The sequence below is a fragment of the Melanerpes formicivorus genome, unplaced genomic scaffold, assembly GCF_026170545.1.
Source record: "Melanerpes formicivorus ecotype bairdi unplaced genomic scaffold, bMelFor1.0.p_v2 SCAF_15, whole genome shotgun sequence".
Taxonomy (NCBI): Eukaryota; Metazoa; Chordata; class Aves; order Piciformes; family Picidae; genus Melanerpes; species Melanerpes formicivorus.
Genome location: NW_027142367.1, coordinates 9,477,084 through 9,495,232, shown reverse-complemented (window position 1 = coordinate 9,495,232; position 18,149 = coordinate 9,477,084). Strand labels below are relative to the sequence as shown.

At 42.9% G+C, this 18,149-nt stretch overlaps 1 protein-coding gene across 1 annotated transcript; it reads right to left on the bottom strand.

Moving 5' to 3' along the window:
• Positions 1–634: 634 nt before the first annotated feature.
• On the bottom strand, positions 635–16,467 carry CYB5A (cytochrome b5 type A). Its single transcript, XM_068147573.1, has 5 exons — positions 16,248–16,467; positions 6,855–6,983; positions 5,225–5,254; positions 2,597–2,631; positions 635–1,674 (listed from the first exon to the last, which is right to left on the bottom strand). The coding sequence occupies exons 1-5, from the start codon at positions 16,389–16,391 to the stop codon at positions 1,596–1,598; spliced, it is 417 nt and encodes a 138-aa protein (XP_068003674.1). The 5' UTR covers positions 16,392–16,467; the 3' UTR covers positions 635–1,595.
• Between the last annotated feature and the right edge of the window lie 1,682 nt (positions 16,468–18,149).

Here is an 18,149-nt window from a genome sequence, read left to right as displayed (position 1 = left end):
AGTTTATGATTCCTTCCCAGGTGCAGGACTCTGCATTTATCCTTGTTGAACCTCATTAGGTTGATGTGATCTACTCTAAGTACACGTCTGCAACTGTAAAACAAGGCTGACAGAACACATGAACACAAATGTGAGAGACTTTCAGAGCTGAGGCTGTGTGAGATGTGCTTATTTGTTGTAAGAGTTAAATGAAGTCTCACAAAAGGAATCCCACCATAAGGGATCTTTAAATGACTCTTATAAGACACATATAAGACAACCCTCTCAAGTCACAACACTTTCCTCCCTCAAGTACTTTTTTAAAGCTAATGCTTAGAGCGTACCATCTTTCAATTTGATTTGACACAGGGCCTAAATTTCCTAAAAGACAGGCCTTGGAATGGTGTCTGAAGTCCTGATGACTGTCATGGGGGCAGAGCTTGCAGGCCCAAACCGCTGCTAAGTCACAAGTTGGTCACGCTGATGACAATGTTCATCTATGCAAACTCCTCTATAATACACATTCCCACTTTTTAAATGCAACTTGCCTGCATAAGGGACACAACTTTCAGCATGCACAAGTAGTTCTGAAAGAGCCCCAGTATGCAAGACCCTACAAAAGAGTTTGAAATGAATGCACCTGAACCAACAAGAGTTAGCAATTAAAGTTTTATTCATGACCATTTACATTGCCCAAAAATGTTCCTCACAAAATGCAAACTTTCAGTTATGTTGTATTTACCATGAAAAATAGTCACCACAGAGTCAGAACCACATTCCATGCAGCAGTTTTTCCCTCTCAGAATGTACATAGTAAAGATGAAGATTTTATAAAAGTCTAAAAGTTCCAGAACAAATTCTAGGGTCACCTGAGTGCTTGGCAAGAACAGTATTTAGTATCAGGGGAAAAAAAAAAGATAATCTACTTTTCACAAAACTGAGACAGACATAACTGGGCCAAACATGGGTTTCATGTTTCACCTGAACTTTTCACTAGGGGCCCAACAGAACAGTTTGCTTGTAGAAGTATCTACAACAACCACCGAACAAGATGTCAAGAGGAAAAGAATAAAATAAGAATCAGCTCATTAGCCTGATTGGTAGAGCCCAAGCACTTAGAGGCACCTATAAACTACTACTCCACTAAGCTTTTCCCACTGTATTTAATTAGCATTTAATTCAAATGTACTACATTTAAGGAGACACTATGATTTTAAGTCAAGTTGTATACATGGACAAACACATGTACACAGTTTTGGTAGTCATTTAAAGCTGTAAAATGTATACATAAAGTGAATCCTATGGATCCCATTACAGATTAAAGAGACATAACCAGGATCAGTGTTACATACAAAACAATATTCTAACACAGAAACCAATACAGTTATCAAATAATTCGAGTAAAATTGTTATACAAAAAGAGAAATGCTACCTTTTTATTACTTCAGAACAGCAAATAAGAAGGCAACATTAAGAAAAGTGCACAACAGAAGAGAATCATTCAACTTTTTTTTTCCCAGAAAATGGAACCTTTCTTCAGACATCAGGCTTTTGGGGCAGGATTGCTCATGTTCTCTCCCACATCAGCCTCTTCTTGCATTAGTTCAGTAAGGCACTTACTCTGACATGTAGGAACGATACATCAGGGCCACGATGATTGCTGCTATGGCTGGGATCAGCCAGCTGGTCCACGGACTAAAAGGAAGGTTTTGAAACTGTAGTTTAGGAAGTAACAACCAGCAAGTTTAAAGAAAAATCAAACAACCCCAGCCCCCTTAAAAAAAAGCCACCACAAAAACAAGCAAACCAGCCCAAACAAACAAAACAAGAACACAACTAACCAAAAAACCCCACCAAAAGCAGAACAAAATTGCTTAAAGAAGTCCTTCCTCCGTCCTTGAGCAAGTACTTCAAATATAGATTGACAGAACACCTGGGCTGGCCAGCAATACTCTAGCCAATAGAAATTGTCAAGGCTTTGTACTACAGCTTACAAGAAGTTTGCTTACTAGAGAAGAATCTAAGACGTATTTAAAGTCATGGCAAACTGCCCAGAATATCATTCATTCAAAAGCCATTTAAGTAGCAGCATCACATGACAATATCAGGCACCCAAGCTCCACACTGAAAGGAGCATGAACAGTCCTCTGAGGTTTCAGCAATAGGCAACTGTCAGCAGGGCATAACTTCATAAAGTTTGATTCAGCAGTGTTCCAAAGTGTGTCCCAGCCTAGGACGCTCCTTATAGGCATAACCCCCTTACTTCCCTTAAATGCCACAGCTGTAGCAAAAGCGATGTGTCTGTGTCAGTAAAAAGTCAGTAACAGCACCAAGTGTCTTCTATTCACCTGACAGGCTGCAGAAATGAAGGCTTGTGCACCATAAAGCATTTGGTACTGATACATACCAATGGAAAGGGAAAAAAAATATCTAGGTAGTAAGCTAACACGCTTGTGAAGTAGTACACAGGTGCCAACTTGGTCTTCATATTGAACAGAAACCTTCATGCACCATCCTCTCACATTTAAGCTTCCAGCAGATGAAAGCTATTCAGCTTTCTAAGCTTCAGAAACATATTCATGAGACACTTGGTTTGACATCAGGTTTCATACTATACCTGGAAGTAGACTCAACGGTGGTAATAAGCGTTTCCTGGAAAGTAAAGCATAGACAGATATTTACATCAGGCAGACACCCACCTCCATCTTAGCCAGCCCCTCAAATTCAGAGAGCTCATTAAGTGACACCAATTTACAAATAACTCAGTACATTGCATTTAGAAGGCATTTGCTCAGAACTCCTATAACAGGCTGCTGTATTAGAAGGAGTTTATATAATTAGCACTGTATTAAAAACTAATTAAAAACCAAACAAAAATCATCACAAGGAATTGTGCTGCAAGCCTTCCGTAACACTAATTTCAACCTCAGGTTACATTTGAAAAGTTTGTTTTTAAGGCATCTAAGAGATCCTTTACTTGCTTGAACTCTGAATTAATACACAATCATTTCTTGTACCAAATCTACATGAAGAAAGCTATTAACTTACACCCGCAAGGCCCATTACACTCAGATGTTTTGTGTTTCAGATGGCTTAAGAACTAGTCAAATCATTATAGGTGCTTCCAATGCTGATTTCAATTTCTTGTTCAGTTTCCACAGAAAAAGCAACACTACAAGATCAAAGCCCAGTTGGGTGTATGTGCAAATTTTATATGAGGATTTAATCTGAGTACTAGTAATTGCAAGTGACCCAAGTGCTTTTAAAAGAGCCAAGCACTAAGCTGTGCTTACCTTTAGTGGTACAAGAACCAGCACTGAAAAATTGTTTCAGTATCAAAATATTTGCAATTCTTTTAAAGAGCAGGAGATTCCTAATATTCTCTCACAGGTTCAAACAGGTCAAGCACAGGTTTGCAAGTGACAAATACCACATTTTATAGATGTAATCACTGAGTCTTAACTCTCCTCTGGTTTTGTGAGCACCTCTGTAAAAAGCTAATCCCAAATACAAGCAGCCTGGAACATTTTACACCCACACTATCAAGTCTAACACCTTCTACAACACTCGCCACATTCAGGGCCAGGGGATGGCTCCCCCCACACCAAGAGAGCAAGAGAAATGTGGCCCAGCACATCAAAACCTGCTTTTAAACACCAGAACTCTTGACATCTACACTAAGGGTACTTTAAATATCATGGAAAGGATAAGAAAACCATCTGAAAGCACAAGGCCTTTTGGCAGCTCCTAGATAGCCACAGCAAAGAGTCTAAGCTGTCACATGTCACCCATCCAGAGTGCAGTCTTATCAGCCACACCCACACATCAAGCTGGAGAAAAGTGTTCCAGCTTCCTTGTGGAATGATGGAAAGCACACACATAGTGTAGAAAAATACAACCAGCACCAAAACAACCCAATATGTCAAATAGGACTGCAGTAAAAAGCAACTGTGATACATCTTAATTCTCATCTGACCATGCTTTGGTCAAACTAACATTCTAAGCACTTCAGTAAGTTCATGTGCGTTTTATCAAGAGATTGTATACCACTTGCACTGGGCAGTCTATTTCTCAGTTGCATTTATGGTTGTTGTTCTTACAGCTTAAGTGTGAAGTGCTCTGAATTAACAACAAAACAAAACACCAAAAAAACCCCACCAACCAACAAACCACATAAAAGTCACAGAATCACCAAGGTTGGAAGAGACCTCAAAGATCATCAAGTGGAACCTGTCACCACAGACCTCATGACTACTAGACCTCACCTAAAAAACCCCAAACCCAGACACTGTTCTTGGTATGAAGCTTTGAATTCCAGTTACCAGTCCATTTCTTATTTTTATTAGTGTACCAGTACCAATCCTTAATGACTGAGAAAGAAAACAATTTCAGGACATGTGTATATATATATAGATATATTTTTGAAAAATGTCTTTAACTTATTTGTGTTATTGGAGAATCTCACAGAAGTGAGCATTTCTTAAAAGTAATGTCTCAAACATCAAGATCCTATTCCTACTGAATTCCACTTAAAAATAATCTTCACTTATTTCCTAAGTGCACTGCTACACTGTTAAGCCAGTCCCAAGCAAATATCCTTTATATACACAGCAGCAGCACCTTTACAAATTAATCCCTGATGCACTTGCTTCTTTAAGGGACATCTGAATTTTACAGGTTTGATAACTGAGTCCCAGTACAACTCTGCTTATTAAAGATGGGGGGGATGGGGGTGGGAAAGAAGGGCAATACTGAATTGATAGGACGCCGATGAAAATCTACCGGAGACAACCAGGAAGCCAACACAATTTTCACCTGGAGAAAGGCTCCTGATTGCAAATTAACTGATCTGTAATATGCAGCAATCAATGCCTCTACATTCCCTGTCTACTCGTGTTTCCAATGTATTGTTATCATCACATTTTTTCCCCCATAAAACACTTAGTTTAATCCATTCTGTCTATCAATTGATTTTTATTCCTTAAAACTGAATAATTGAAAATCACTGACACTAGGCTCACCCTTTTGCTATAGTGTAATGCTTAGTAACCTCTTGGTTTGAAACTGTGAATGAAAACAGCTAGCAGAAAAAAAAAAATTGAAGCTGATGCAACAGATTTAAGAGATTTATGAACTGAAACACTTAAATCAAGTGTGAATTACTTTTGCCTCTGAGGATATATCATTTGCAAACAGACACTGACTGAAATACTTAAAAGAAACAGTCAAATCAAGATACACTTACTGCTGGTTTCTGAAGCTTTCCTCTGTCATCCTGCAGGGATTAAGAAAGAAACATTTAGTCTAACCCCCAAAGCATTAGAGAAACCTTTGTCACTGAATTTGATTTGCAATTTATTCTGGAAATGTGTAACTATTTTCACCCAGCAAACAGACTTGCAAAAGAGCAGATGTCAGTGTACAACAGCTCAAGCTACCATAAACAAGGTGACTTCCTTAAATAATACTTCCAAATATAATGAAAGAAATTAAGCCTTATTTATTTTTTGTGTGCCTGTGGTTTTGCATTTCCCTTGTCTCTAAGCAGTACATTTGACCTTAGCTTATACACTGATAACAATTATATGATTCTATTTGTACCTCATCTACCCGTCACTGGGTAAAGTCACCTGACTAGTTTCAGTCCCACGTCCAGCACAAAGGTCCCAAATTCTATGGAAGTTTCACAAACTCATGCAGTTTTACTTCAAATAGTCCCATTCATAAAAAAAACCCCAAACACTGGATCATCAATATGCAATGTGCAAATACTGCACTGTCAATCTGTTTGTTTCAGATAAAATGAAAACTGGCACTTGTCACACAAAGCAGAACTGGACTGCTTGCCTGGTTAAGAATAACTTTACTGGCATCAAATGCCATCTGAAGTAGGTAAGACTGCATGGATACAAATGTGCGTCAGAGCTCAACTGCTCAATTGTTTTGTATTGGGAGAAGTGACACTTAGTATTTATTAAGAGTAACTAAGACAGATACAAGATCAGGACTCTTACTGTGAAATAGCCTGCTCAAGACAATTGTATTTACCCTAAATACAAGACAAAACATGCACAAAATAGATAGAAAAGAGGCAGGGATGGGCAGGAGACCTTAAATAAAGCCTTGAATGTGGGAGAGCTTAAATAAGGCCTATGTGAAGCAAGTCAAGGCAGCAGCTTTTTAGCTAGAAATAAACTTTTCAAAGCTTGAGACAGCAGAAAGATGCTTGTTAGAACTAAAGGAAATGTTAAGAGTATAGAAAAGATGAGGTGACAGATTATGCAGTGGAAGCTGATCATAACCCTGACAGCTACATGTAGGGAACAACACAGGAGAAGCCAGAAAGCAAGAAAGAGCAACAAACTAGAAGCAAGATGCTTACAGAAACCATTTTTTAAATATATACATGAAGAGGCAGGATTGTACTTTTAGATACAGATGGAGGCCTGGCATATGTGTTTACAATGATGAAAGAACTAAAGCAGGTATTAGGAGTCGCTCTACATACTGACATAGGGTTGTAAGGTGCAAATACTCTGACACTGTCAGTCACTTCAGGGGTTTTACGGTATCATGACAAAGCTCACACGGCACACTGGAAATGGCATGATTCCATATTCTGTTTTTTCAAGAACTAAGCTGTAAAATATTTCAAAGCAGCAAACATTTAGATCTGACCATCCTTACACTGCACTAATTAAATCTCTTCACATCAGGTGAACCTACCTCTAGTCCAGGTCCATCCACAAACAGCTACAGGGCTAGTATGTAAAAAACCCTAGCTGTATTCATTTATTTATGAAGTAATTTGCAGAGAAATAACTACATACAAGAAGACAATAGTAAACTATAAGGACTGCTACTCTCACACTCACCGGATGAAGTTCTCCAATAATAAAAGTTTCTGACAGCGCCCTTGCATCTTTGGAATGACCAACGTCTTCAAAGTTCTCAGTAGCATCTCCTCCAGCTTGCTCCCTCAGGACCTCTTCACCACCTGGGTGCTGCAATTTTTAATGAGTTTGTTACTAAAGATCATTCCACATTCTAAAAATCAAAATACTTAATTTCTACAGTTCTAAAAATAGTAATTAAAAGGTCCTTGCAAAGGACAGCTGCTGGACATCTTAGAGGAGACAGAAATCTCTCTCAGTAACTAGAGTGCTTTATGTATTCTCTGAAGCAAAAAACAAGGAGTGATGGAGCAGCAAGAGTCATTACCCGTAGCAGTTTCAGCATTCAGAACATTATGGAAATCAGTCAGATTTTTAATAGCCCAACTGTTATCTGAAGTTACATTCCATGTTCTCACTTCTGCAGAAAATGGGTGTTTTTACCCAAGCAACTACACAAAGCAATAAAAGCCTAAAGGTGTAAGCTGTAGGAAGAACATATGGGGTAGATACAACAACAACAAAAAAACTATTCACAAGAGCAAGTAAGCACTGAAACAAGTTGGCAAGGGAGCAAATAGAATCCTCATCCTTTGAGGATGCCTAGACAGGCACTAGGGACCATGACTTTCAAGTTAGTTGTATTTTCAAATGAAGGCTGGACCTGGACCTTCAAGAGTCCTTTCCAAAAGAAGCAACTGTATGATTCTAGTAAGCCTGCTACTTTGGAACTGCTTAAGCACAACTGAAATCTCACACGAGACATCAGAAAGGCAATTTGGTTTTAGAACACTGTGGGATCCCCAAACTTCATTGCTGATGTAACCCTTGAGATGTAGAAAAGTTGCTTCCTGGTATCTCCTAATACCTCAACTCATCATCATTCCCTTAACTTAAATCCCTGCTCTCCGTTGACTTTTAGTCTTCTTCAGGATGTACTTTCAGGATTGTATGCATTTCCACATATCCATCCATCAAATAACTATCAACTGTCTGTGAATACTGCAAGATATATCACATCTTCTAGCTCAGTGGATTTTATCAGCTTCAAGTTACTCATTCACGTAACAGATAAGTAACATGCCATAAAAATTCACCACTCAACTTTTACATAAAACACCAGCAATTATTACGTTAGCAAGTTGGAAACACTTTACTACTGCTGTCTTGAATTAAGGCAATCATGAAATAAGTTCTAACACTTCAAAGTGTCAGAGAAAATAAGGCTTTGGAGCCTCAACTCAATTTTTAATGCTTCTGACTACAGGGTCTAAAATTATGGTAACAGGCTAAGTTTCTATTTCAAGTCATCTTGCCTGAAGTATAGCTCAATAGAGATCATAGAATTAATAAGGTTGAAAAAGACCTCAGAGATCATCAAGCCCAACCTGTCACTCAACACCTCATGACTAACTAAACCATGGCTTCAAGTGCCACATCCAATCCCCTCTTGAACACCTCTAGGGATGGTGACTCCACTACCTCCCTGGGCAGCACATTTCAATGGCCAATAACTTTCTGTGAAGAACTTTCTCCTCACCTCAAGCCTAAACTTCCCCTGGCACAGCTTGAGACTGTGTCCTCTTGTTCTGGTGCTGGCTGCCTGGGAGAAAAGACCAACTCCCACCTGTCTACAGCCTCCTTTCAGGTAGTTGTAGACAGCAATAAGGTCTCCCCTACGCCTCCTCTTCTCCAAACAACCCCAGCTCCCTCAGCCTCCCCTCATAGGGTTGTGCTCCAGACCTTTCATCAGCCTCACTGCCCTTCTCTGGACACATTCAAATGTCTCAATATCTTTCTTAAATTGAGGAGCTCAGAACTGGACATAGTGCTCAAGGTGTGGCCTAAGCAGTGATGGTACACTTAGTAAAGAAATGGCACAAACATTTCTATTGCTCTAGACAATTCAAGTCAGCATTTACTTCAAATTTACCATACAAACCTACCATCAATTCTTGCCTTCAAACTAAACCAAGGTTTGTTCATACAGACATAGAAGATACAATTAGTACCTGTTACCAGCAGTACTTAAGCTCCAAACATGAATCATTGCATTAAAAGCATTCTTTTATTTGAATAATGTAACAGCTTTGAGAAAAAAAAACCAAACCAACCCCCAAATACACCAACAAAAAAGCCTACAAAAACCAAATCAACCCAACACTTTTTCCAAAGAGCCAAGACACTACAGCAAGAACAGTAAGGGATCCCGACCATGACTAAGCAAAAACAAGATTAAGCAATGATAGATTAGGCACAGCAGCTGAGCCAAAAAAGGTTATGACAGTGCATGCAGAGTAAAGATTATGCAAGCAGACAGGCAAATATGCCATGCACTCCAAAATCCTGCCCTTGAGTAAATTCTGCTAGTTTGTCACTGAAAGAACTGAACAAAAGTCGAGGGAGCACTCAAGTTCAATGCCTTGAAACAAAGTACATTCAAGCAGCTGAACTTGGGTCTAACAGGCTCTCCCAGATACTGCCGTAATCAAGTCTTCCAGGAATTCCTTCAGCAACCTAGGACTTGGGGTGTTTTTTGTTTATTTGTTTCTGCTGGTTGTTGGTTGGTTGGTTGATTTTTTTCTTTGTGTGTATGTTTGTTGTTGAGTTTGCCTTTTTTTCGGTTATTTGTTTGGGGAGTTTGGTTTTTAATACCATGCTAAAGAATTGCACTCCCCAAAAAAGGGGGGGAGGAGGGAAAAAAAAAATAAAAAATATATAGCCTCTTCAACAGAAGATAAGGCAAAAATCCTGGAAAAACATGCTTAACAAACCAGACACCAACAACTAGCAAAAGGCTTTTAATTAATACACTCATGTGATGCAATGAACCCAAACCCTACTGATACACAGATAAAACATTAGTTAAAACATTAGTTACTCCAGCAAGTTGTCAAGATCACATGGTTTACACTAGCTCCCCCAAAAATTTCACCAATGAACTGGATACCTACCAGTATATACACTAAAGCTACTTCACAGAGTACTCTAACAAAAACTACCTGCAGATTGCTGACTGCAAAATAATTATATACTAACTCATTCCAAAATTCCTCCCTTTTGCCATTACAAAACAATTGGGCAACTTCACTGAGGCACTCCAATTTTTCTCTTCAGGATTAACTTTTGGGCTAATTAGTAACTGATGCCTCTATCTTCAAACCCACAACATTAGAATCACCACAGTGTCCGGGACCAACCCTCTCTGTAGCTGAAGGGGACAAGTTCACCTGAACTCTGCTACCATAGCTGGACATTGATGGTATTTTTGACCCTCCTACATCAAGAAGACTAAGGTTGAGAGAATCACATACAGAGGTCCTAACTTAAGTCCTCTAGCAGATGTTACTAGTAACCTAGTCTACATGCATTAAAATACTTTGAAGGTGATCCCTTTTAGATGGCACCTCTACTTGAAAATGCACACTCACAAACCCTCTGCAAACTAGCATGAAACACAAGTGAACTTCTCTAATGAAAGGGAGCAACTGTAGTGTCTCAAAGAGCAAGAAATGGCCTTTCTATCAAAAGCTGAGCATTTTCCAGGGTTCTCAAAGTTTGTTTCTACAAGGCCTTTGTTCACACTTCTGCATGGTAAACAAAGCTTTGCTACCAGAATTTCTACTTTTATGAAGAGCCTCTGCATAGTTCCTGCAACTGAAGGCCACGAGACTATACATGTAATGACTCAAACAGAAATTCTGCTGATACAGATAATTAGTGGGTTTGCTGGCAAAATTGTGGCTCAGGGGAAAAGAAAAAGCTTTTGCTGGTAAATTAAGCTACTCTAGCTCATTCCCAGGACTTTCCTAATATGTGATATTTAGGTTACATATGTAACAGAAGTCTGCACAAAGCCAGCACTAGTGCTTAGTGCAGACTAATTCTTAAGAGCAGCACAATAGGAAGTTTTAGGTAAAGCAAGTAAGCAGTTAAATTCACTGCTCTCATCTGGGTCAGAAGTCTGCAGTTGCTTCATGCTGAACTCTATCACCACCTCCCCCTGCTACAATCACGCAACTTTCTCAGTGTCATAGTTCAAGAGTATTAAAGAATAACTACCTTAATTCATCGTTTCTGCCTCCTCCCCTTTCCCATATCAGGGGAATCTAATTCAGGGTAGAATTTAACTTTTGGGGAGATTAGCAAAGGAGATTAGTGTCAGACTCAAATTCAAGCTTTGCTTTCTGCACCACAGGGAATGAGAAGCAGAAAAGGGCAGTGACAGAGCCAGAAATACCCAGAGAACCTCAGCTTCATTGTGCAAGGCAGACAGACTAATACTGGTTTGTTTTAGCAGCACTTTCATGTAGCCTGAAGAGCCCTCTAAGTTATTTCCACCACCTATTTAAGTTACAAGACGGAAATTCTGTACTCATGTAAAATTTTAGGAGAGTATATACCTTTAGAGAGAGTGGTTTCGAAAACCATCATCAGGATTTTAGATGAACTGCAAAAGAAATACCCAGTACCTGGGTACCCATTTCCCCACTTACAAAACAATTACAGTTTGCAGGGTTTTGCATAAAAGAGCATGAAGGAGTATTATTTTTTCAAAGCATTTTCAAACCCTCCTGCATGCTTCAGGCGACTATGGAAGTGATAACACCGTAGTTTAATCCTTAGACTGTAAGGCTCTGCAATAAAAGTTCACATAGTACACCAAGAGACTTCAAAATAGTATCACACAAATATGTAACTATCTGCAAGACAGCCATGCTGTGAGAGCACATGCAACCCCATGCAGAGCTACAGGCAGGGGTCAGAGTGGCTGGAGAGCTCCCAAACAGAGAGGGACCTGGGGGTGCTGACTGACAGCCGCCTAAACATGAGCCAGCAGTGTGCCCAGGTGGCCAAGAAGGCCAATGGCATCCTGGCCTGCATTAAGAATGGTGTGGCCAGCAGGAGCAGGGAAGTCATTGTGCCCCTGTACTCTGCATTGGTTAGGCCACACCTTGAGTACTGTGTCCAGTTCTGGGCCCCTCAGTTCAAGAAGGACATTGAGACACTTGAACGTGTCCAGAGAAGGGCAACAAGGCTGGGGAGAGGCCTTGAACACAAGCCCCATGAGGAGAGGCTGAGGGAGCTGGGATTGTTTAGCCTGGAGAAGAGGAGGCTCAGGGGAGACCTTATTGCTCTCTACAACTACCTGAAGGGTGGTTGTAGCCAGGAAGGGGTGGGTCTCTTCTCCCAGGCAACCAGCACCAGAACAAGGGGACACAGTCTCAAGCTGCGCCAGGGGAAGTTTAGGCTTGAGGTAAGGAGAAAGTTCTTCACAGAGAGTCGTTGGCCATTGGAATGTGCTGCCCAGGGAGGTGGTGGAGTCATCATCCCTGGAGGTGTTCAAGAGGAGATTGGATGTGGCACTTGGTGCCATGGTCTAGTCATGAGGTCTGTGATGACAGGTTGGACTCGATGATCTTTGAGGTCTCTTCCAACCTTGGTGATACTGTGATTTCTAGTAGCTATTTTCCTGTAACTATGACTCAAAAGTATTTCCCAAGTTTTCTGTCATACAGGTGGCAATAGGCTTTGAATCAAAACAGTGATATACAAGTTTCTGGTCTCAAGGACATTATTACATGCCCCAAACTTTTAGCTACTGCACTGCAAAAGCTGAGGTCTCTGGATTTCCTCTCCTGTAGGATATACTTAAAAAAAAGAAATCAAATAAAATTCAGAGATCTATTTTCAACTTCTAAAGTTTTCCTGAGATGTGCCATTAAAAAACCAACCAAACAAAAAAACCCCAAACCAACCCAAACCCAACCAACCAACCTCCCCCCCCCGCCCCCCAAACAAACACAATACCCCCAAACAAAACAAAAAGCTTACTGGAATTGTCATCTCTGGTAATTCCTAGATTAAGATATCAAAGTGCACAATCTTTCAGCGCTTAATCTTTATTTCAAATATCTTAGCCTTAGGCAACCAAACTAAAATGGTCGCAGTATGTAATGCCTCCACTTCTTTTCAGCCTTCTCACTCCTAACACATGTACATCACTACCCCAGATCACCTACTATCTTAGCTTCAAGCGTTAAGAAGTCGATGGTTCTTCCAAAACAAATTAAGTTTCACTGAAGATCTGCAAGATTTATGAAGAGACAGTAGCTGGACAGAAGAAATACACCTTTTAAGTACTGTAATGGAGTGAAAGCAGGATACTTTCACTTACTATGCATAAGAGCATACAGGCTGTGTTTTGCTCTGAAGCACTCTAAAGTTTTTAACTTTATAAACAATTAGAAAGTATTTCCCCAGAGTAATGCAGTGGCTAGAAAGATTGATTGTCAAATTCAGAACTGGGACTGGTGAAATCAGATTCCATTCCCAGCTCTTCACAGTAAAGTGATACCACTTGGTAAGCACAGGAATGAGGTGATGCTTTAAGCAATGCATCCTCTTTAGTAGTATGGGCTTTATTTTAGTAGCCTACATTTAACTGAAATATATTAAGCTTTTCTACTTCAAGAAGTAAAACTGAGTTGACCAATAATGCTATTGGAACAGCTAACAGCCTCCAGTTTGCTGAGAATTGTTTGCCATACTCCAGAAGACACCAGCAAGAGCGGAGCTCCCATTTCACCTCATCTGTCACATAAATGCCTCAAGTGTATGACAATGTCAAAAGAATTAGTTCATTACTTCATAACCTAACTGCGTATCAAAAGCATTTTAAAAAGTAAAAAGAGTCCTATGAAATATTTTAATCCAAGGGCCCCATCCCAAAAATCACTGACACAATGAACATGACAACATGCAAGAGCTTCCATTAGGAATGCAGCCTCATTTTAGGCACTCTTGAAAATAGTTATCCAATCTCATTCTTTTATTATCCTAGAACATGGCTCATATATTTCAGCTCCACAACCAGCCATATTCTATTGAAAGCTGCTTAGTGTGAGACTAGTTTGATCCGTGGGTTTCAGAGTGCATCAGACATCCTATAGCTGTCCAAGAAACAATTGTTAACCTGCTTAGAGACAAATTTTAATATGTTGCTTAGTCAGGAAGTGTCCTGAAGCTGGAAATGAATACTTTCTTGGAGAAATCTGATCAAGGCAGTGCCTCTCAATATTTACCTATTTCATAAACTTATACTGAAGGATGAGACTTTCAGATTGTTTGTGCAACTAAAATCCAAAAGCTCGTTAGATCCTGGATTTTTTGTCAAGTATGGGCCTTTTTCCCTTAGATTTGAGGAAGCCTATTTTCTTGGGGGGGGGGGGTGGTGGTGTTTGGTTTTGGTGGGGCTTTTTGTTGGAAGTCTCTCCCCTCATCCAGAAATGATTATACAATTATGTATCACCTAAAACTGATCAAGTTTCCAAGAGTCCAATCTGTCACCACAGACCTCATGACTAGATCATAGCACCAAGTGCCACGTCCAACACCCTCTTGAACACCTCCAGGGACGATGACTCCACCACCCCCCTGGGCAGCACATTCCAATGACAAATGACTCTCTCCGTAAAGAACTTTCTCCTCACCTCGAGCCTAAACTTCCCCTGGCACAGCTTGAGACTGTGTCCTCTTGTTCTGGTGCTGGTTGCCTGGGAGAAGAGACCAACCCCTTCCTGGCTACAACCACTCCTCAGGTAGTTGTAGAGAGCATTGAAGTCTCCCCTGAGCCTCCTCTTCTCCAGGCTAAACAATCCCAGCTCCCTCAGCCTCTCCTCGTGGGGCTTGTGCTCAAGTGCCGGGTGCTGCACTTTGGCCACAGCAACCCCATGCAGAGCTACAGGCTGGGGTCAGAGTGGCTGGAGAGCTGTCAGACAGAGAGGGACCTGGGGATGCTGCCTAAACATGAGCCAGCAGTGTGCCCAGGTGGCCAAGAAGGCCAATGGCATCTTGGTCTGCATTAGGAATAGTGTGGCCAGCAGGAGCAGGGAGGTCATTGTGCCCCTGTACTTTGCATTGAGTACTTGAGTACTGTGTCCAGTTCTGGGCCCCTCAGTTTAGGAAGGACACTGAGACACTTGAACGTGTCCAGAGAAGGGCAACAAGGCTGGTCAGAGGCATAATTAAATTACTCTTCCCTGCATAACCAATGGAAGAAAGATGAACCAGACTGAGGACAGCGCTAACTGAAAAAATAATCAAGGAGAGTTAGTAGATCAGTTTCACAAATCACTTTGCTGAAAAGAAACAAACACAATTTGTGCCAGCACACATCTTGAGAAAAAAATATTATCCATGTCAGATTTGACAGATTGCTTGTCAACCTCTTATCTGCAAAACACTAAATACTATGAATTTCAAGTGTTTACAACCACAAAAGTATCAAGATAGGGTTACAGATCTACTGAGGTTTTAACCCCATCAAGTCTCTATCAGTCTCAACCGTATTCTCAATGAAATCCATGTAAGTCTATTGTAACACTTTCTAACTGGATGCTAGATTTTGTAGATTGGGAATAATAAGAGTGAGGGAGAAAAATCCAAGTTTCATTAATGAAGTACATTTAATAGTGACAAAAATTGCTCAGTAGCTGCATTTTTTTTAATTTTCCACAGAAGAATGTTTTGGTCCAATAACTAAAATGCTTCATTATTAACCATAACTATAAATGACTACACCAGTCGTTCACAGAATCCTTCGGATTGGAAGGGACCTTTAAAGGTCATCTAGTCCAACCCCCCTGCAGTGAGCAAGGGCATCTTCAACTAGATCAGGCTGCTGAGAACCCCCGTCTATCTTGACCTAATGATCACCAGTAAGTGATCAAAACCATCAATCGTTAAATGGAGGAAAAAAAAAAAACCCAAACGACCGAAGCCTTTTTGGCTGATCGCTGAACTCCACTAGAGTTTCAACTCCGGCAGCGCCTTGTTGCATGCCCACGCTGAGTGCATTAAGACAGCACCAAGAGCACAAAGCCTCCGGGGAACTTCGGATTCTACAACAGCAGCAGGTCTACAGGCAGCTGACAGCAAAAAGCTGTTCCTAGCACCCGATTACACACGAGTGGTGCCCGCCACGCTCGAGGTTTTCTTGTCCAAGACTAGCTCGCCGGAGCTCCTGGAGCCCGAGCCCAACCCCAGCCCCCCATGGCCGCCGGCCCCGCCGCTCTCCCTCCGACCACTACAATCAAGGCCTAGGGTGGTCCTTAGACCTTTCCTGAGAGCATTATCGCGTCAGACCGAGGACAGCACCCTCGGCTGTACTGCAACCCACGGCGCCAGCCTCGGCCCGGGTGAGGCCGACAGAAGCCTACGAGCGGCAGTCGCCGCCCCTGCCCGGCCACAGCTCGAAGCAGCCGGCAAACCCGCACTGCGCCACGGGGCTCGAAAGGGGGGAACCGGGGCGCCTGCAAGGTCCCAGTAGCGCGGCCGCGGGCCTCTGCCTGCTCACCCGTCCCGGGTACCGACCTCGTCTAGGAACTTGGTGACATCGTAGATGCGGTTGTGCACGATAAACCACGTGCTCTGGCTGTTATTATGCTTCTGCACTTCCTCCAGCCGGTAGTACCGGCCCTTCCAGGACTCGCTGCTAGCCTCATTGGAGCCCGCCATGTCCTCCACAACTCCGCTCAACTCAACACAGCACACCACCACACTACCGACAGCTACACTCCCACAATCGGCTATAGCCCCACGAGCACTCACCAGAGCCCGGCCGGCAGCCTATCACTGGCCTCTCCTCTACGCCCGGCCCACCCTGCCGGCTTCTCATTGGCGCACGAAATGCCTTTCAAAGAAGGAGGTGGCTGCGTGGGGTGGCCTTGGGAGACTGGGCCGGCAGCCTCTTGCTCCGTTCCCTCATGCCCGTCCCTTTCTCCTCCCCGCTCCCCGCCGTGGGCGGGTGTGGCGTCCTCCGCGTGACCCACTGGCGGTCCCACGGCTCCTGGGGTTCTGCTGCCACAGCCCTGGTGCGTCAGAATGGCGCCTCGTAGCGGCTGCTGGCCCCTTACCGGGCTCCGGACTTCCAGCTTCCTGCACTGCCACCGCGGGCCAACTGTACTGCGAGGGGAGGCGTCCTGGCTAGAGCTAGAGCAGCACCGCCTCTGTGTAGGCGCTACTTAGCAGTAACAAAAACATTACTGTTACCAACTCCGTTTCCAGCATAAATCCATAATATAGATGCTACTAGGAAGTGAATTAACTCTACTCAAAACAGAACCAGAGCAAGAGGATGCTCCGGCTCGTCTCCTTCAGCAGCCGTTGGCTATGGGTGAAGAGCTGATTCACCTCCCTTTCATCCCCGCTGTCGCCGCCGCTTTCCTCCGCAAAGCGGGCACTTCCCGCGCCGGCGGGCAGCATCCTGCCGTCTCCTATTGCTACTCCACCACGCCAGTGCTTGGCCGAAAGAAGTCACACACTCACTCAGGCCCTCCCTTGCCGTTCCCAGTGACCCTGAACACCGCCCGCAGCCTGCCGGCGGGCGCCCTCTCCTTTGGTCCCGCTCGCAGCGCCCCCGGGCGAAGGCGGGAAGCGCGCGCGCCGGGGTAGGCGAGCTGCGTTGCGCCTGAGGGAGCGCGGCGGAGGCGGCTCGGGGAGCGTCGCTGCATAGGTGCGGCATTCCCCATTCTGAAACCTCCGGCGGCTGCCCCAAGAATCCCTCGTCCTGCCTTGGGAGAGCTCTCCTGCGACCTGAGGCTTCCCTTGAACCGCCCTGCTTGCCGTGCAGCCGGTTTGCCGCATCTCTTGGTGACACCCTTTCGCGCACACACGCCACCCTGTTTCCCTTCGGTTTAGTTTAAGCTAAAACTGTTTCCTTCATTGTGACCTTAGGTGTGTTTGATGGCTTTGTTTTCTTGTTGGTCCGGAAAGGTTTCTCCCCTGTCTTCATCATGGCAGCACCCACCGCCGGGTGATGGCTGTATGTTACTTGGGTGCCTCAATAGCAACCGCACCATGTACGCCCTCTGGTGTGATCACAGTTTTGTTTTGGTGGGGTTTTTTGTTTGTTTATTTTGTTGTTGTTTGGTTGGGGGTTTTGTGTATGGGGGTGTGTGTGTGTTTTTGTTTGGTTTTGTTTGTTTTGTTTTGAAATAGGATTTGGTTACAGCACAACTAAAATGACATAAAATTTACTGAGCATCCCCTGTCATGACGGGCACCTTTCCTTCCAGCTGGTGGTGAGGTGGTTGTACCTTCTGTGTCTGCTGTTGGTTATCTATGTGCAGGACAGCTTCATTCTTCTCGATGAATGTTGCCAGATCTCTAGGTCATTACAGTCTAATGGAGAGAGTAGTTACTGACCCTCATAGCTTGGTGTTGTCAGCTTTAATAGGGAGCCTTTTCATTCCATCCTCCAGGTCTCTACCAAAA